At 36.4% G+C, this 21542-nt stretch overlaps 1 protein-coding gene across 1 annotated transcript in view; it reads left to right on the forward strand.

Moving 5' to 3' along the window:
* The first annotated feature begins 550 nt into the window (after positions 1 to 550).
* Positions 551 to 21542, forward strand: part of NKX2-4 (NK2 homeobox 4) — a 22399-nt gene continuing 1407 nt past the window's right edge. The window contains exons 1-2 of the mRNA XM_029917911.1: positions 551 to 575; positions 21029 to 21232. Coding sequence (XP_029773771.1) covers positions 551 to 575; positions 21029 to 21232 — 229 coding nt within the window. The remainder of the gene's footprint in view (positions 576 to 21028; positions 21233 to 21542) is intronic.

Raw genomic sequence — 21542 nt, forward strand, 5'->3', positions numbered from 1 at the left:
GACAATAAATGCTGGCAAGGGTGTGGAGAGACGGGCACTGTTGGTGGGAATGTAAACTGGTGCAGCTGCTCTGGAAAACAGTGTGGAAGTTCCTCAAAAAACTATCAGTAGAACTCCCCTATGAACCAGCAATAGCACTGCTAGGGATTTACGCAAATGATACAGAAGAGCTGACGCATAGGGGCACATGTACACCAATGTTCATAGCAACACTGTCAACAATAGCCAAATCATGGAAAGGGCCTAAATTTCCATCACCTGATGAATGGATCAGGTAGATGTGGTATATATATATATAATGGAGTACTACATGGCAATGAGAAAGAATGAAATCTGGCCATTTGTAGCAAAGTGGATGGACCTCAAGGGTGTCATGCTAAGCGAAATAAGTCAGGCATAGAAGGACAGATACCATATTTTGCACTCATAGGTCTAACAGGAGAACAGAAACCTAATGGAGGACCAGGGGGAGGGGAAGAGGGAAAGAGAGTTGGGGAGAGAGAGGGCACAAAACCTGAGAGAGTATTGAACACTGAAAACGAACCGAGGGATGAAGCGGGAGGAAGAGGAGGAAGGTAGGTGGTGGTAATGGAGTAGGGCACTTGTGGGGAAGAGCACTGGGTGTTACATGGAAACCAATTTGACAATAAACTATTAAAGAATAAATAAATAAATAAAAATATTCAACTTCTCATAAAAATTATTTTAATTTAAAATAAAAGGACAGAATACTAACTATTTAAAAACAAATAAATACAAATGCAATTTATGACTCAGGAGCTTGGTCTTTGACAAGCTTTTACAAAAAGCAAAACTTAATTACATGGCATGGCATTAAGTGGTGAAAAAAAAAAGTAACATTTGATTCTTCAGTTTTCCCCACCAAATATTCAGGCCCTGAAAATTAGTATTTAACATGAAACCACATTTATTTCAGAACTAAATAGATTTACAAAGATATATGGTACTAATCTAAGTCAAAGAACCTCCTGAAATCAAATAACCACTTACACTCTCAACAAAAGCAGGAATATCTAAGTAATACATGCTCCACTATGTCTGTTTGTACTATTGAAAGTGGTTACCAACAAAGACAGAAAATCTGAAAAGCAAGCAGTCAAGGGCAGTAACTGCTGCCTAAAGAGAGAGAATAAAATTACTGAGAATAATGGAGTGATTTCAGGAGGAAATGAGAAAATCATACATCAAAAAATAGAATTTTTACAAAGAAAAATAGCCACAGTTTCTAGATATTTAGCATTCTAGAATTAAATGCATTGCTGACATCTAATTCATAGGATATTAGTAACTAAATCACCAAATAATGGAAAACTCAGGGCTGAAGCATTATTAGAGGAGTAAAAGGTCATATGTGTCCATGTGGCTGAGGAAATAATTTAAAATCCATCTCAACATAAATGGCTGACCTATCAAGAAGCCTAGATAGGTGTGGTGAATACAGACCTCATGATTATCTATAGTTCCTGACACAAATATTTTTATATTTTTAAAGGTGTTTGGTTGGTTGTTTGGTTGGTTTTGCTATTAGTAACTCCATAAATAAATACCTTTGGTATAAACCAGCATTTTGGGGGAAATGTAAATTATTCAATATACTGGTACCCACACCTTTCAGGATATGTAAATGTTACTATTCAGTGATTGGTGGTTATACTAGAGAGTCTGACTCTATGGGCCTGTAAGCCACACCCCTGCCTTTGCCCCTGTGCCTCATATTTGGGAAAGCTTATAAGAAAACTTGGGTGCTCTGTTCTTTGACTACAAAAGATGATTCAAACCAAACAACCTCCTGGCCCCACACAGAAATCCTCTCCCTAGCCTCACCCCCAGCCCCAGGTCCAACCACAATAGCATGCCAGCCTTCTTTCCTTACACTCTGAAGCCATTTTGGATATTCTTGGATGTCTGCCCTACTATCCTCAGAAAACTATTATATTTCAGTTAACCTTTCCTTATCCTCTTGGTGTGTATGTGGTGTCATCAGTCTCATCAGGAAACAAATTTGAGAGGGTGTACTACTGTTTCTCAAAGTGGCTATAACAGTAATTAATAACATATTGCTTTCCCAGCTTTCTTTTCCCCTTATAGAAAAGCTAAGCTAATTGGCTGGTGGCCTAAAAATTATAAAGCTGGTATATTTGTTCAAGACTGGAAACAGAACATTTGTTCAACTAATAGCAAGAGAAATATGGGTTCTACTTTTCATTTACTTATGAAATATTTGGGACAATTTTATAAACAATTGTGTGGATATACCCAATGTCATCAAAATAGGCTCTTGGCTGCACTCAACTTCTATGGTGTTCATAAGGTTCTATTTCACCAGACCTGTGAAGAAATGACTTCATAGTACCATTTTTCATTCATCATGAGTACTTATCCTACAATAATTCTTCCCTTGACAAGACAAATTCTCCACACTAAGAAGAGTTTTAAAAATTGTTAGGAGCAATAAACACATTGAAATATAGTTATAATCATTGAGTGGGAAAAGAGTGAAAAACCAGAAGCCACAAAGGAAAACACCAACACATTTGACTGCATAAAAATTTTTAAATTCATTTGGCAAAAGACACTAGAATCAAATTAAAAGAGAAACAAACCGGGGGTAATATCTGCAATATATACAGGAAACCAAAGAGTTAATATATTTACTATATAATGAAATCTTACAAATCAATACAGAAAAGATAAACACTACAGTAGAAAAAAATATGAAGAGGCAATTCACAGAAAAAAATCCAAATACTATCAACTCCACTGATAATCAAAGGGATGCAAATGGAAACAATAAAATACTATATTTCCCTTGGTATGGATGTAGTGTAATAAAAACAATAATAATAAAGCCCAAGGCTGGCAAGAGCATAGGGAGAAGGTGATCCTTTGTACTGCTGCTGGCAACATAAATGGTGTTGCTTTCCTAAAGGGTAATGTGTATCAAAATATAAACTCTATATTCAGTTCCACTTGTACATATACATCCTGAGTAAAACGCTGTTCAGGTGTGCCAAAGATGTACATACATGGATGTTCATGGGATTGCTATTTGCAATACCTGAAAATAGGAGCAACGTAAGCACCTGACAATAAGTACCTGGTGAAGTAAACCATGCTGTAACAGTCCAATAGAATTTCATGCAGCTGAGAACATGGAAAATGCCATCAACATAGGAGTAAATAAGACTACCGTCTGCGTAGTATCACCCCAGGTATGTTTTTTAAAATGCATAAAGAAATGTAGAAGATGACATGCCAAATCTTTAAATGGCTGGCTCTGGGAGTCATGCTCTGGAAAAGAAGGCAAGGGAAGGCATGACAAAAGGCCCTAGGATCATTTGCACAGATGCCTCACTAGAAGCCTGAAATTTGGAAAGAAAACAGAATAATGAAGGCTGCAGGTAAAGTGAGTTTCTCCTCTGGCCCCAGCTGGCTGCTGCTCCAAGTGTTCGGTCATTAAGGCTACAGGGAAATGTCTTCCAATTACAGCAGTCCCTTCAAGAAAGGCACCGTGAACACAATGGGTTTGGGTGGCTGAATCAGGGGGTTTAAAATGCTTTTTCATTTAGCACCACTGCGCTAGCTATTCCTGGCTGTAATGCCATCAAGAAAAAGGAGATGAAAGGGTCTGTTGTAACACTGGAGTGGGGCGGGAGTGTAGGGGGGTGGTGGTACAAATTGCTGAGGGACTCTGCAAACTGCCAAGACTGACTTAATGAGCTGTACCCCGGCCTAGGCAGAGGAGGCGGTAAAACAACTCACTTTATCAGGGAGGGAAACGGCATCAGGTAAAGGGCAATGGCTTGTCTTCTGGGAGCTGTCAAAACATGCTAGGGCAGAGCCCCTTCAGAGGCACACTCTGCAACTTGTCAACTGAAAGACGGAAGGCCAAGCTTTGGTAGCAGGAAACACCATAGTAGCAACCTAGTGTGACTCTTAGCAGGTGCAGTGAATATCCTATCTGTAAGCTCAGCTGCAACTTTCTGGAATCTTGTGTTCAGCCACATGCATGGCACAGAGTGGGATGTAGCTGTGGTCTGGGAGTGACCACACTTATCCAGTGTCATAGCAGAGGAACATTTCCAAGGTTATAGAAAGCCAACCCGATGATAGAGAATGAAAGTCACTGGGGCAGAGAATAAAATAGATCAGGGTTCTCTGGGCCAAGGTAAACAACAACAATAATGACTCCTCTCATTCCTCTCCCTTCCTCAACCATGGCTATTCCCAGAATGAGTGACTGATTTAGAACCCCTGTCCCTGGAGATGTAGGGAGGAGCAGAGATTTTAGTGGCTGATATGCCATCCCTTGTTCTCTGTACCCCCATCACCTCCAACTAACAGAGATGAAACTATCTACAGCTAAATATGGGCTTGAAGGGAGAGTACTTGAGAAACAAAATATCTGGTGGAATAGAGCTCTTCTCAAAGGAACAAAAGAAGTTTTGCTTTGGATGTAGGCAAGAGAGAAGTTGGGGTCCTACCAATTTTGATACACTCTGCAACTCAACTCAGGCCAGACAAGAGGAAGTTAGACAAAAACAAAGAGACTTGTACTAAGAGTTCAAAGAAAGAAATATCTCTACTTTCTTACTAGTGTTTTACTCTCAAATACTTTTAATATTGAAACAGAGTTTCTCAAAACTACAAAGTAGTTATGGGACCAACCAGGATGGCAAAAAATGGTTTCACTGTGATATCTGAAATAGTTCCACATAATAGATTTAAACATGTTAACATTTTTATTTCATTATACTGGCAACATAATTAGTTTCAGTATGTAAGTACCAAAGATGTTGATCCAAATGTAATGTGAGTATTTTAGCTTGGAAATAGAAATGTCAATGAGTTATCCTAAGACATTTTTTTTAATTCAAAATGTATGCATATATATATATATATATATATATATATATATACACAATTCTTTGCTTTGTACTTTTTTGGCAGGTCACAGCCCAAGTAGTAATGGGATAACAATGGCTATAAGCGTCAGGGATTAATCACACTAATGCTTTTAAAATTTATAGAATTTTGATCAATGAAATAAAAATGAGAGCTCAAAAACTTAGGTATGCACATATATGGTGAATTGATTTTCAACAAAAATAAAAAGGCAATTCGGTAAATGGTCCTAAAATAACTGAATATCCACTTTTGAAAGGAAAAAAGGGTAAAAAGAAAGGAAAAAGAGATGGAGAGAGGGAGAGAAGAAATGATGAAGGAAGGCTGGAAGGAAGAAAAAAGTAAAATAACTACATCCATACTTCCTCACATCCTCACAAAAATGGACTGAAAATGGATCGTAGATCTAAAAGTAAAAGGACACAATTGAGTTTTTTTGGTTAATGGAATTATTCTATATTTTGATTGTGGTGGTGATTGTATGCATTTGTCAAAGTTCAGAGAACTAAACACACAAAAAAGAGTGAAGTTTCATGTTTATAAATGGCAATTTCATCTAAATTTTTTTTAATTATGAATGCTAGGAAGGGATCATTTTACATAAAATTTATCAATGCTGTGACTAACGTCAAATGTGACTTAAGTCAGGATAAAAAGCTAAATTTTCTCAGCTCTTTAATAAGTATACTGAAGTCAGTATAAGTGGTTCCTAGAAAATAAAACGAGAAAATATATTCATAAATATACCTTGGGTTGATTAATGGGAAACAAAACCCCAATGGATTGCATAGAGTTCAGAAACCATGAATTGTAGACAATTCAGAAACACTGTTATATCAAAATGGTATTTCTTAGCCCTTGAAAACAACTTTTTAAAGACCTGATTTTTTTTAACCTTTGGAAACATGAATGTTTCTTCAAAATAAAACAGTAAGATGTAAAACAACCAACCAAGGTCTTTCCCTCTTTATCATTAACAATAAAGCTTTTAGTGCAAAAGCAATACAAAGTAGCCATGCAAGAAACAAGTGCTGTATTTTCAGCAAGCATGCTACATACAGCAATTTCCCAGCAATGGAGATAAAAATTTTAAGACCTTTTGAGCCTATCTCTTCCCTGCACATAAATTCCTGTGTAAGGGGAAAGTCATTGCAGGAACTTGTGCAAAGGTGTTTTCTTTCTCCTCTGCTCCACAGGCATACTTGTGAGCAATGTCATGACAGTCCAGCACTACACATACCTGCAAGTTTGCCGACTGGCATTTTGTTTGCAAGCATGGTTGTCAGCTGGGCTGGTAACCCACAAACAGCAGCCTGCTGTAACAGGAGTTCAATGCCTACCCTTAGATATACACATATTAGATACACGGAATGGGGTTCAGGACACTGTACATCAGCTTTCTCAGAGGCCATCGCCATTACACATGTGTACAAATGGATTTAAACAAAAATTTGAAAAATAAGTGGAGCTTTTCCCCTTTGGTAGAAAAATCAAAGAATCTCCACACTGGAAGCTATATAGTGCCACCTCTCATCCCAGATAGTTTTTCCTTTACTGCAAGTACCTGAGGAGCTGTCCCGTAGCTTATGATTTCATATACTCACCCATGAGTAGGAAAATCTTACTGGCATTCCCAATAGAATTCTCAGTTAGAAGTGGATATTCAGGGTGCACCTGGGTGGCTCAGTGGGTTAAGTGTCCAACTCTTGATTTTAGCTCAGGTCATGATCTCACACTTCATGTGATCAAGCACCAAGTTGGGCTCTGCACTGAGAGCATGGAATCCTGTTTAGGATTCTCTATGCCGCTCTCTCTGCCCCTCCTGCCTCTCTCAAAATAAATAAATTTAAAAAAATAAAATACTTTTGCTAGAAGTTTCTCATACTAAATTAAGAGCTGCCTCTCTCTCTCTCTCTCTCTCTCTCTATATATATATATATATATATATATATATATATATATAATGTATATATGTATGTATGTATATATGTGTGTGTGTGTATATGTATATAATATATAAAATTTCCACTAATAGACCTTTGGATGCCATTGAGAACAAATCCAATCTCTCTTTCATAATATAACTCTCTAAATTTTGAAGATGGATTTAATTTTCCATTTAAAAACCTTTATGTTAGCTGGCAATTTGCAGTTATTAAACAAATATACAAGATTTTACAGTCTAATAAAGTTTATTTAGCGGCTACTAAGCATTTAGCACACTTCCCCTCCAACATGTGAAAATCTTGGACATCATTACTCTCCTCTTTACAACAAGCAAAAAGATGAACAACTTTTCTTGGGCCCATTAGAGAACTGAGGATGCAAGGCGATCTGCCACCTTGAAATCTGGCAAGATAGAAAATCTAGCATGTCACAGCTGACCTCTGCTTACCTGGAGCAGAAGTGCTAGAGCCATAAATTGATAGGACCCTTAAATGGTAAGTTTGATTAACTTCTAGAGGCTGAGATAGACTAGCATAACAGTGAGAATCCCTTGCGGGCTCAGCCTCAAGGGCATCTACACTTCTTGGGGAGGTGGGGTGGGAAACCATCTTCTTATGGTAAAAAGCCTAAAGGATTCCCTCAAGATTGGACCGGGGTGCGGGGGGGGAGTGACATTATTAAATACACACAGAAAATTTCCTACAAATCCCCACTCTCCAGTGGGAAGGACTTTAGCAGAGACTTCTCCAACATGAGGGAAGAATATTTCTCCAACTCTAGCCTTCTCTAGCTTTCCTGCCTCACCAAAGGTTGTGGGGAGTTAAGTGACATTTCTGATTGTCACATCAGAGACAGAGTCCCATTAAAAGGCTGAGATTTAATAAGATTATAAAGGGGTGCTTGGGTGGCTCAGTTGGTTAAGCCTCAGACTTTGGCTCAAGTCATAATCTCACAGTTCATGAGTTAGACCCCCACATCAGGGTCTCTGCTGTCAGCACAGAGCCTTTCAGATTCTCTGCCCCCCCACATGCTCCGCCCTCTCAAAAATGAATAAACATTAAAAAAATAAGATTATGAACACTTCCCTCCCCTGCACTTTACTGCCACACCATCAGGGTTCTACTATGAAAGCAGTGTGTTATAGCGAAAGAGCTTCAAGACACAGACTCTATTCAAGAAAGAGTCCTTAGTTAAGCCCTAAAACAATAGGAAAGACAAAAACAAGGACACTAGAGAAATTTGAAGCCTCCAGCATCTAGTTACAGAAAATATTAAACACAGCCCAAATCCTAGCCAAATTAACATTAACATCTTACAATTTTTACAATTACTATTGCCTGATACATAATGGTTGATTTCCAACAAGAAAAAACTAAAAGTCATGTTAAAAGGCAAGAAAAAGCATAGTTTTAAGAGACAAAGCAAACATCAGAATCAAACTCAGACATGGCACAGGTTTTTTTTTAATCAGATAGAGACTTTAGAATAACTGTGATAAATACGTTAAGAGATCTAAGGGAGAAAATGCTCAATAAACAAGAATACAAGGATAGGAGGGGTGCCTGGGTGGCTCAGTCGCTTGAGAGTCCGACTTCAGGTCAGGTCATGATCTCACAGTTTGTGGGTTCAAACCCCGCATTGGGCTCTGTGCTGACCACTAGCTCAGAGCCTGGAGCCTGCTTCAGATTCTTTGTGTGTCTCTCTCTCTGCCCCTCCCCTGTTCACGCTCTGTGTCAGTCTCTCAAAAATAAATAAGTGTAAAAAACATTAAAATAAAAAAATAAAGAATACAAGGATAAGAGAAGCATGGAGATGGAAACACTAAGAATCAAAAGGAAATACTAGAAATCAAAACCACTCAATGGGCTTGAAGAAATGTCAATAGAAACTTCCCATACTGAAATACAAAAAGAAAAAAAAGAATTAAAAAGACAAAAATATCTAAGAACTGTTGGACAATTTCAAAATATATAACACACACATAATTGGAATACCAAAGGGAGAAGACATAGAGAACAGAGTAGAAGAAATACTTGAAATAATAATGGTCAAGAATGTTCAAAAAATACTGACAGACAGCAAACTAAAGATCCTGGAAGTTGAAGGAACATCAAATAAGAGAAATACTGAAAAAAATCTACACTGAGACATATAACATTCAAACTGTAGGAAACCACAGAAAGAGAAATACCTTGTAAAAATCCAGAAGGGAATAGGGGCTAAGGTTATTATAGAGGAATAAAGATTTAAAAATATACAGCAGACTACTAATCAGAAATTATGTAAGCAAGAAGAGAGTGGAGTCAAGTATTTATATAATCAGCACTGTGGTAAGTGCTATGAGGAAGAGATGCCATTATATGGAGCCAGAAAGTCTTTATGGAAGAAAGAATTTAGGCTGGGTCATGATGTGTGAATGGTTATGTGGATTGTTGGGAGACAGGACTATCCTTGGAATATTCACAGAATACTAAGACTGGCTGACTACATCTCAAGATGTATTGTGGAAGTAGGATGGTTAGGAAATAGTCATCTACAGAGAGATATCGCTAATGCTATAAGAACAATGGATTTTCTGAATGTAAAACATGGGAATCCAGTCTTTCTTTAAAAGGTTGGCTTTTTACTTCCCTTTACCCATGAAATGAACACAGATATGAGCTGATGGTAAGATGTCTGGCCAACTGAAAGAGAAGTGGCAGAGCTAACTGCACTCTTCCTCTCCCTTTTGAATAGTCAGAAAAAGTTGTGGCAGCAATCAGCTTGAGATCCACCTATCAAAGTTTGAGATCTACTAATCAGAATATCAAGGATGGAGTTTTGAACCCAGTTTTCTAGTTTTGAGGGGCATGAAGAGGAAGGAGAATAAGTATAGGAATCAAAGAATGAGCATGAAGTCAAAGGGGAAGCATACCAGAAACTAAGGAAGTTTTTCAGAAAGTGAAGATAGTCAGCAGCATCAGCTGAAGCATAGAAGTCAAACAAAAAGTACTGGATAAAAGTTTTGATGACCAGGTTTTGTTTTGCCTATTATTCCCCTCCCCTCAGTCAGGAGCTGTTCTCTATCCTCTCAAACACACACATATCTTTTTTTTTTTTTAATTTATAGTTTATTGTCAAGTTGTTTTCCACATAACACCCAGTGTTCTTCCCCACAAGTGCCCTCCTCTATGACCACCAACCCCCTTCCCCTTTCCCCCTCCCCCTTCAGCCCTCAGTTTGTGTTTCAAGAGTCTCTTGAAAACACACACGTATCTTGAACCTGATAGTTTTTGTGGTAGTTGTCTATCATAGAATTGTGGCCAAAGTGGACAAGCACTATAAGCCAATGTTAGAATTAAAGTAGAAATGACTCTGAGAAAGGAACCACAGAATAGGAGGCCCAGAACTATTACTGGCCATTTCTTGCCACATAGAGGAAACTGATCTGCAGTAGGAGAAACACCACCAACATGCAGAAAGATATCAAGAAATGAGTGTGCTAGTGACAGTTAAGTTTCCGGTTCCATTTCTGACACTCAGCTGCTCCTTCTCTGGCCTATGAAACAAATTCCAGTATCATTCAAATAAATCATCCTCTTCACATAAGCTACTTCAAGGTAGATTCCTGTAATCTGCAGCTAAAAATAGTTGTGAATAATACAATATGTGTTTAAATGCAAATTAGTGACATAAATTTCTACATGGAGCTGTGTAATTTTTTTAAACTAAGTTGACAGGTCTACAACTGCTAATGGTAGATCATGGAGATGGCTTCATATGTGGTGACAATTCGGTTTCTAGGACTACTTATTCCACCCTTTGAATATCTTTTAAATCCATCCTTCTCTGTTTCCAAGGTTGCTTCAGTTCAAGCCTTCATATATTTTTATAATAATCTCCTAATTGGATGCCCTGCCTCCAGCACTGGTATTCCTAAATTCATTCTCTATACTAACGCCAATATGGCTTTCCAAAGCATAAATCCAGTCTTGTTGTTCCCTATTGATAAAGTCCAATCTATTTAACATGGTATATAAGGCTCTTCCTGGTCTGGCTCCTGCTGACCTTTCCAGTCCCATCTCCCACCAATTCCCAATTTGTATCTTATAATCTGGTCACATGCAGCCACTTGGTATTCTCTGAACACTTCATGATTCCTTGGGACTTGGAATGTGGTAGACATTCACTAAATGTTCATTGACTTAAAATGCCTCTTCAAACATGCTCTTCTGCCTGGAATTCCCTTTCCATCTTCTAACTCCCTGATCTATAAAGTTCATCCCATATGTCTCTTCAGCCAGGTCATCTTCCTTGATTTTCCACAACCCTTTTCCTCTCCTCAGACTAAGTTAGGGACTCCTCCTTTGTAATTTCATAACCCCTATGCAGAACTACCATAACACTTTAAAAAATAAATTGTTAATGTTGCTCACTTATCTCTCTCTCTCCTTCCCCCTTCCCTGCTCCTTCCAGAGGCTTCATTGAGGACAGAGCCTGACTCGTTGTCTTCTTTGTATCTATAGCATGTGGCGGGCAATTTTCAAATGTTTATTAGATAAGGGACTGAGTGAATAAAGCACATATTCATGTATGTGTGGAAAAGAGCTAAAAGCCATTACACTTATAGACAAAGATTCTGTAGTTGTTAGTTTAGCAGGCAAACAATACTGGAATAAACTTATTTGCAGAATATCATTCTAGTTACAGAGGTGTCCTTTAGTAGTATACCATTTGTTGTACTGTAATGCCCCCATATAGGGTTTTGTAGACATAACCTTCAAGATGTTTCCACCATGACACAGAATTATCCAAAGGCAAATTATCTGCATAACAAACTTTTCAGTTTGGTTGATTCCAGGATTATCTGGATAATTTTCTGGAAGAGAAAGATACTTCCTTTGTGCCTGAAGATTCATGTTTTCCCAAAAGAGGAGATAATATTATTCAACACTTTGGCTGTAGGAAATCATGGAAAAGAGGAGATTAATAAGTGAAAGGGAGGTGCCATTGAATGGTGACACTTCAGTCCTCAAAGGACTAAATCTTTCCACAAGTCCAGATCCATTTGTATACTAATGTTACTTCTCAGTTATCTCCTTTGACAACTGCTGCAATAAAACATAGTATTTTAGGAAATATATCCTTTTGTTGTTCTCAGAAAGAAAGCAGAACTCAAGATAGCAATAAAATAAGGCAAACATTTTATGGAACTGATAGGTGATTCCATCTGTTACTTAAACACATTTAAGCTCACCTTCACATTTTTACAAATGAGAAAGTTGAGTTCAGAATGGTCAAGTAAAGTTTGCAACTAAATTTTATAATTTGCATTACAGTAGGAGTCAACTGAAGTCTAATTCTAAAGCTTAATCATTTTGTATTATGCCATATTCCCCTCAAAGAAATGTAACAAGGAGGAAAATGCAAATATATTAGAGTTGTAAGCTAAAATTTTAAGCTCAAATACTTATTTAAGAGCAATTATCTTTAGATATATTTCAGGGGACTTTCCCCTTCACACTATATATTTCTTGCCTTATTTTCTTGTTTTCTTAAATGAACTGTAGTACTTCAATAAAAAGGAGAACAATAAAGAGGTACTAAATTATGTTTGTAAAACTAAACTAGACTGGTAAAAAAGAAATTAATGATTATCTACTGCTGGTAAGAGATGCAGGGAGAAAAGGGTACAACATACACTGCTGATATGTAAACTGAGATGACCTTTTGGAAGGTAATTTCTTTTCTTTTAAAAAAATTTTTAATGTTTATTTTTCAGAGGAAGACTGTCAGAGCACGAGCAAGGGAGAGCCAGAGAGAGAGGCAGACAGAATCTGAAGCAGGCTCCAGGTTCTGAGCACCCAGCACAGAGCCCAATGTGGGGTTTGAACCCACAAACCTTGAGATCATGACCTGAGCCGAAGTCGGATGCTTAACCTACTGAGCCACCCAGGTGCCCCTAGAGGGTAATTTCAACACCTACCAAAGTGGATGGGGTATTATTAGCCTTACCCTCACCTTATAAATGGGCTTTTGTCTAAAAAGTTCATTAGTAAGTCAACTATATAATAAACTTACCTCTGATCCAATTTCACTTCTAGAAATCTAGTCTGCAGAAATATTTGTATCAGTACACAAAGATCTGCATGTGTGTTCACTGCAGCACTGTTTGTAATAGAAATGGGTGGGGAGAGAAGATAGGAGGAGAGGGAACAGAGAGTGGAGAGGCGAGAAGAGCCTAAATTCATTAACAGGGGCTGCTGAAATGTATAGTATAACCATATCATAGAATATAATGTGATCATTAGAAAGAATGAATATTTACACGCAATGCCATGAAGGCATATATTTGTACTGACAAGGAACATATGTATAGTAACTGATGTGGAAAGTGAAATAAAATATAATTAAATGAAGAAAGAAAATGAATATATATGTGATAATACCAGCATATCTTTTCAAAGTGTGATATAAGGTCTAGATACATAAAGGAAAATGTATACATGTTCAGTAGTGTAAAATTACAAAGATTTAGTGACAAAAAACTCAGTAATTTTTATGTTGGTTATTGAAAGGACATTTGTATATGCTGGGTTAAAAAAGATATACTTTTATTTAATCTCACCTGTTTCTTTTTACTTTCTTTAACGTAGCTACTAGAAAGTTTAAAATTAAATATGTGGCTCACATTGTATCTCTATTGGACAGAATTGCTCTATATATGTTATTTTCAGTTTGTCATGCAGAAAGCTTCTATTTGTTACTTTAACAGTTTTAGTAGTAAGCTAATATCAATAATTAATGCCTGCAATTTGCAAATCAAATATTTATAATTCTCTATAACCTGAGAAATTATTTTGTTAATTTTTCTAAGGAAATTATTTCACTCTGTAGTAAGTGTAGGAAAGAAACACCTTTTATCACTGCTCTATTACAATCCCTATATGGCCACTTAAAGCTTCCAAACTTTCTTCTCTCCTTATAGAGAAAATGCATACAAAACAAACATCGAGTTGAGAAGTAAGTTTGTAAACTTTTTCTACATAGCCATGAAAATAGTCTGACAATGTAAGAATAGTCTCATTAACAATAGCTACTCGAATATTGCATAAATTCTGATCCATCAGCCTTGTAGAGATGCAGGAAAGCAGTATAAATATTCTTTGAGATCTCTTTCCCCACTCCTTTTCAAAATAGTTTTTCCATTTGAATTTACTGCCAATGTCATTCACACTTTAAGTTCTCTTCTATTGTAACCATTACATGAAATAAACACCTAACGTTCATGGACGTGCCACTGGCAAAAGATTAATAAATGCTGGTTTTAGTATATTAACCTTATCCCCACCCTACAAATGAGCTATACTCTAAAAAGTTCATTAGTAAGTCAACTGTTTAGAACTTGACATGTATTTTCATACATATATCCATACACACACATATATATATTCACATGTACATAAACATATACATATTTACATATAATTTAAAATAATAGAGTAATACACATAATGTACATATTATTTAAAAGTAACTGGTTCAAGATCTAGATATATATGCCGAGAAGTTTCTACTCTCTGGTATCAGAGGGCCTGTTTTCCCAATTTTCTAAAGCACTCAGGATGCTCTGAAGCATATAGCAATTGCTTGACAAATTATTGTTAATACAGTTGTGTGTATTCATTCTAGATATTTTTGTTCTGGGGGCTTTTTTACGCAAAGGAGAAAACATAAGATAATATCATAATAATATATCTTCTTATATTTAGAGGACTTTGAGTATGAAGAGTGTTTGATTTTTGTATTTACATATATATTCATTTATTGCCTAGAAGCTAAAGGCAATCCCATATGGAATATTGAATATACAGGACATTCTTCACTTCCCCCTTTTGAAATAGATACAGAATAGACACCCCAATTTGTTTATTTAAGATCCATGACCAAATAATCTCTTTTTACCAAATAAATATAATTTTTCATGAAAAGAGCACTTACACCACACTTATACCTACTAAACCAGGGTTTTATGTGAAAATAATTTCAGAGGGCACTGGAAACCTCAGGTTTCTTTTCGATCCGCCAGTGTCTCTAGAAAGCAATGCCTAAACCACCATTTCCATCGCCCTTTTAGTCTCCACAAATTGTTCATAAGAGCTGCATCAAGGCAGTCTGCCATCAATTATGTTCATAATGGTAGCTCAACATATATGGACTAACACTAATTATTCTAAAGAAATATTATATTTAAGACAATTAACTCTAGAAAAAATCACCATACACACCAGACAAGTTGCAGAAAAATAAAATATCATATGTGAAAGTTTTTATTCATCTTTCAGAATATTTTATAACAGGGCATAAACACAATGTGTTGTGCTATGCACAACATTCAGCCTTAATATATTCTACATGGTTCAAGATTTATTTATCCCATTAAAAAGTGAACTTTAAACAATTATAAGTTCAATTTTAAACTTTCACTTACTGTATAATTTAAAAAATCTTTCAGCCATTGAAATTTGCCATTTATTCTTATGGTTAAGTTAGGTTTAATTTTTTAATGTTTATTCATTTTTGAGAGAGACAGTGTATGAGCAGGGGAGGGGCAGACAGAGAGGGAGACACAGAATGAGAATCAGGCTCCAGGCCCTGAGCTGTCGGCACAGCTGACGTGGGGCTCCGACTCATGAACTGTGAGATCACGACCTGCACTGAAGTTGGATGCTCAACCAACTGAGCCACCCAGGTGCCCCAAGTTAGTTTTGTTTTTTAAACTTTTTTAGGGGATATATATGCTTTTTATTTTGGAAGAGATTTGGAGTAATCTATCTCTTCTATTAGATAATTATATATTATACTATATACCAGTAAGTTGCTTTCATTCAAACTGGTACTGATTTTCTCAAGCAATTTTTATTTAGTGTTTTTCAATGATTTCCAATAGTTTATAGCTTGTGGCACTTTTGTAAAACTTCTATTATTTCTAGTTCTGTTTGAAACCAGTCTGAATCACCTTTGCAGTATTACCTGCTGTCATTCCCTGTGTGGTAAATCAAACTACATTTTAAATTTAGTGCTGCATTTCATTTTCCAGAATTTAATGAATACTAGGTTTACTGAAAAGTCAGATTCCATTATTCGTTTACTTCACAAAGTTTATCACTCAGTTCTCTTTATGGCATTCAACATTTGGATAAAGTAGATTAATGAAATTATTTATATTTTTTAAAGCAAATTACTGAACCAATAATTAAGTTGTTTAAAATCTACCCAAATTCATATTAATTTATGAGGCAAACCCTAGACTAGAATGCAGATACATACAACTATCTGTCGAATAGCTCACCTTTAGCAGGACACAAGACAAAACAGGGCAAAATTGGGCAAATTATTCTCAAATTATATGACTGTCATACTCACTTCTTCTAAAATGTATTTTCTAAAACTGTATTAATTAATGTAACAAATAATTCATTTATTAAAATGTCAAAAATTGAAATTTCTCCTTCAAGTGATGGCAACAAATAACCCAACTACCTGACTTAAGAGTAAAGACTGATACCTTCCTTTATAATTACAATTCAATTTGTAAATGTAATATACATCTGTAATGAAACTTGCTCTAAGAGATTTTACATTACATTCACTGAGTCCCTTAGATATGGAAGAATTGAGAGCATATGAAAGAAAAGTTATAAAAGCACATATTTTTTAAGAGGGTATATATATTCACTAATGAGGTTGTGTAGAAATAGGGTTAAATCTTTAAAATGACTACCTCCTCCCACAAAATAATAAATAGAAATATGGTTTTGCCTAAACTTCAAAGGATTCTTTTTCCTATAAAAAAAGCTATTTAAGACATACCAAAACATGTAAAAATATGTCAAAGATATTGTTCAATGAAAACATTATTATATTCTAAAAGGTCTTCAACAGTCTATATAAGCAAGATATACAAGTAAACTTGTTATTCAGAAATAAAAAAATATATTTCAATATTGTCATTGTATTCCCAACCTAGTATTTTATTACTTACTCTAAAATATTTTTTTAAACACAAAAGAATTCCAATTTCTAGCTCAAGCTCAAAGTCCTAGAATAAGAGAGTTATGACATACTAGGCAGTTTCCGTGTATTTACATCCCTGGGTAGCCTAATGTTATTCTCTACCGTGACTATAAAACCTTGTGGTACAGCTTGACCCTAGAAAGCGAGGCTTCTAGTTTTTGTTTTTTAGGAATCATTTAATTGGATCTCCTATTATGATGATTTCAACAGCAATGTCTTTAACATCTACCATTCATTCTCACATTACATTAATAATCATCTTAATTTAAAACCTATTCATTGGTCAGAAAACTATTTTCAATAGAAAATATCTGACTCTCAAAGAGTAACTCAGATTTTTTTAATTGCAGAGTTGCATTTCATGAAGCAAATATGAAAGGGTGACTGTAGGGATGAGGTGAGGGGGGTCAAGTTCTCAAGCCTCTCCCTCTTGTTCTCCCAGAGAGATTACCATTTCTCCTCAGGCCTAGTCCCTAGCTGCATTTCTGTGTACCTGGAGAGATGGACTGAGGACTCAGCAGCAGAGACGGAAGCATGGCAGGAAGGCAGGCAAGTATTGTGAAAACCCTACCTCTGCTGTACCCCATTGGGAAAGGGGGAGAGAAGCAACAAAGTTGCATAAATACAAGTGAAAAATTATCATAAGAGATTCAAAATAATTGAAATAAACATTTAAAACAAAAGGTTTTTATGATTAAAAAGAAACGAGAACCAAATTTCAGAAATTGATAAAGTCAGCATTTTTTCAATATTTTATTTTTAAGTAATCTCTACACCCAATCTGGGGCTCAAACATACAACCCTGAGATCAAGACTCCTATGCTATACCAACTGAGCCAGCCAGGTACCTCAGAAAAAAGTTTTTAAATAATTTTCTAAAACTTTTATGTTTGATCTCTGTTTTGTTTCCTCTTTATAACCTCAAATTTTGCTACAAAGTACCATCCTGATATGCTTCTTTATTCCTCCCCAACTGCAAGGATGGTATTCTAAAGTTACCTCCACAAAACAGGCCAAATTATTTCACAATCATTTTAAACTAATCACAAATGTAGCAAGTGTCTCATTTCTAAAAGTCACTTATCTTTTTGAATGTCAAGCAAAAGTTATATTTTCAAACACAGTCTGTCTTTATAAGGAAATTTGAGACATCAGAAATCTATTTGCTAGACAGAAGAGCAACAATCTAGAAAAAGCACATTTCCCTTTAAGTACTGGCCAGATATTATCAGTCGGTTTCTCAACATCTCTCAGGCCCCTTTCTCTGGGCTTCTATCTGACAAAAGCAAATCCCAAATTTGGAAAAGGCTTCTACTTCAGAATGGTTTTTTTTCTTGCCAAATATCTTTGGCGCTGAAGGTAACAAGACACATCAGAGATTTTCAACAAATGCCACATTTTTGTCAAGAAGCCAAGAGATCTGAAACTTTTTGTCTAGAAAATTTTCTCTCTCTGCCACAACCCATTTATTAAGTTGCCAGTGCTAAATGGGATGTATAAAATTACAAAAATCTGAACTATGAAAAAGATAAGGCATCAAACCATACGGAACATGCTATCTCCAGTGTGTAAAATGGTCAAATGCTTCAAATTATACAGACTATCCCAGGAGAAACAGGTTACCAGTGCATCTGAAAACGGAAAGTGAGAGGTTGGAGGAGAGGAGTGGGAGGGCCACCTCTTTTCACTGTATTCCCTTTGCTGGTATTTGCTTTTTTCTGCACTGTATGCCAGTATTGTTTTTAAGGAAAGAAAAATCCACCCCCCCAAAATACACTCCTTAAAAATACATTTCCTGTGAAATCCAATTTAGTCAATAGTATTTAAGAATCTACTGAGTATACATTTCCATACATAACTTAGGCAGACAATAATCAGATTAAATGAATTTGATGAAAAGCTTTAATGGAGTATCAATTGGACTATTTTAATTTGTCTGTATATAAATGTACATATACATCTTCCAGACTACATCTACTTTCAGAATCATCGGCATATATCCAAATAGTGTTTCCAGCATAAAATTACATAATTTCTAAAATGAGACACAAATAACTAAGAAAGAAATGTTAAAGATTATGGATATCCCCCCCCCCCCCCCAACTAATGACTTCTAGAGAGGAGTAATATTTAGGGCATCAAGTTCCCCAGCAGCCAGAAAGTAACTCTCAGCAGAGAACCTCCAGATAGGATAAAGTGTTTTTTTTAATTTAAAATGGGATCCTTCCATATGTAAATGAACCTGTAGCAGGACCCAATACAGTTGAAAAACAAAGTAAGCAACAACTTGATGTGAACTGCTATCCTGTGGTTCTATACAACAAACTTCAGGAGATGAAGTATACTGCCTGAACAAAAAGTAATAATAATTATCTGGAAAAAAAATCTTATTATAAACACTTTTTCAAGTGGGTAACTAATCGACATGAACATTATGACAATAGGTTTCATTTCTGAAACATGTTTGAACTTGAAAAATAAAATACAATGGTTCACAATGTAATTTTTAAATCTATAGATGCCATAACACAAATATTTTTACTTACCTTGTTATTGCTGAGGAAAGGTTGAAATGAAAGACTTTCTACTATTTGTTATTTAAGCTAATACAAGTAAACAATACAATTTGAATTAAACCAGAATTTAAAAGCCAAACTGCAGTTTTTAGGATTCTAGCAATCAGTTAAGTAAATACATAAATGCTTCTTTGTGTGCCACTAACATAAAAAAATTAGTAGGCAATTCCAGTGCAGGTGAGGATGAAGACCTAGCCCAAGTGATTCAAGTTCAGGAAAGACCTGTAAAAGTAACATCATGTTAAACTGTAGCAATATTAATCTTGCCAAGTCAGTTAACTGACAACTGTAAACAGTTCATGTAACTTTGCCTTTCATTCTTTTAGTATTTTAAAATACTACTCTACACACTTGCATGGTTGACACTTTGTTCTCATAGACAACCATACTGATCCCTCTCCATACCCCTTACCCCCACAGGGGCAGATTCTTTGCAAAACTCACTGAAATGAACAAAACAAAGATTAAAACAATAAGAGCAAAACTATGGAAGACATTCCAACCAAAGGACTGAAGCGCAACAGGAAAAAGAATAGGTAACACTGTTTTTGCCTTCAAGATGTGTACCGTTAGGTTAAACTGGAATCATTTTCACACATCCTTTTCTTTTTCTTAAACAATAAAATCTGGCTTAAGAAAGTATTCTCCTTGATTTTCTTTCTCTTGCCCCACCAGTATCCAGGAAAACTTAAAAACTGTATCTTTATTTCCCCATTTTCTTTTTTTTTTTTTAACTGAAAGGTGGTTTTCAAAATTTAGTCAATATGCTTGCACACTTCTTTTGTCCTATTCTTTGTCATGTTCAGCATTTGGTGGAAAACTTAGATTAAGTTCTTTGCTCTGCAGGTAAATTTGCAAATTAAAGAGTGACAAAGTTTTTTAAAAATCAGTTTATCTATGGTTTCATTTTTTTTTCAAAAGAAACTATTGTTTTTACCTGCTTTTTACATCCATTTCATATTTCTTGAACAGGTTATATACTTTCTAACAACAAAAAGACCCATTTCAAACAACTAGAAATATTTAGATTTTCAAGGGGTTTTTTTCCCCTCTTCTTTTTGATCATGGTAGTAATAGAGTAAACCCTAAGTTGGATATTTACTTGAGAGTGAGAGGGGGAAGGTGGGAGGGAGGGGAGAAGGAAAAAAGCAGCAGTAACAGCAAAGGGAAGAAAACTGTGATGAACTTTACATGTGCAAATTGAATATGAAACAGCCTAACAAATAAAAATGTATTTTCTCTTATCCAACCTTCCATCCCCACAAATAAAAACAGAATACTTACAAGTTAGCATCTAGTATTTGTGGGTGTCTCTGTATGCGTGCTTTCTCTCTTCTTTGGATTTGGCTACTTGGAGCTAATTTAGAGGTGCCCGTTTGGTTGCCCACAAAATGATGCTTAAGGGTCTAAAGATGCATAAATTAGAAGCCCTACAAAGGCAGGGGGTGGTCATTGTACCTCATCTCTTTATGCGCTCTTATGGTGGGACCCAAGAGCCTTTTTTTTTTTTTTTAACACTTTAGATGATGGAGCGAATGAGGCGCTGGTCGCCGCAGAGGACCAGGAGAGCCCTGCACACCACCCTCCAACTCAGCACCACATCCCCGCTCTCCAAATATACTGGACTTTGCTACAAAGTCCCTTCAGGAAAACTGCGGTCTGGATGGGAAGAAGCGCCGAGTCCTTGACGTCAAGCCTCGACGCCGTCCTCGGAGTTTCTATTTCTGGTGCTCGAGGGCTGGGGTAACTGCCAGGGATCCAGGCGGGGAGGATGGAGAAAACAAAGGGGGGTGATCTTCTCAAGAAACACCCAACTGCCCCCTTTACCTTTTTGCCTCCATTATGGGGGGTGGGGGGTTAGAGAAAAAGATGTCAATGACCATTGTTTGCTCGTTTGGGATGTTGCTCCGCCCCCCAGTCTGTCGTAAACCTGGCGGCGGACTAAGATAAACCCCAGATCCCGCGGCTCGGGGGCTCGCCGCGCCGCCGACTCCTCGCCACAGGCGCTGCCGCCGCGGCCGGGCTGGCGGCGACGAG

This window comes from Suricata suricatta, chromosome 12, assembly GCF_006229205.1.
Source record: "Suricata suricatta isolate VVHF042 chromosome 12, meerkat_22Aug2017_6uvM2_HiC, whole genome shotgun sequence".
In the NCBI taxonomy this organism is placed as follows: Eukaryota; Metazoa; Chordata; class Mammalia; order Carnivora; family Herpestidae; genus Suricata; species Suricata suricatta.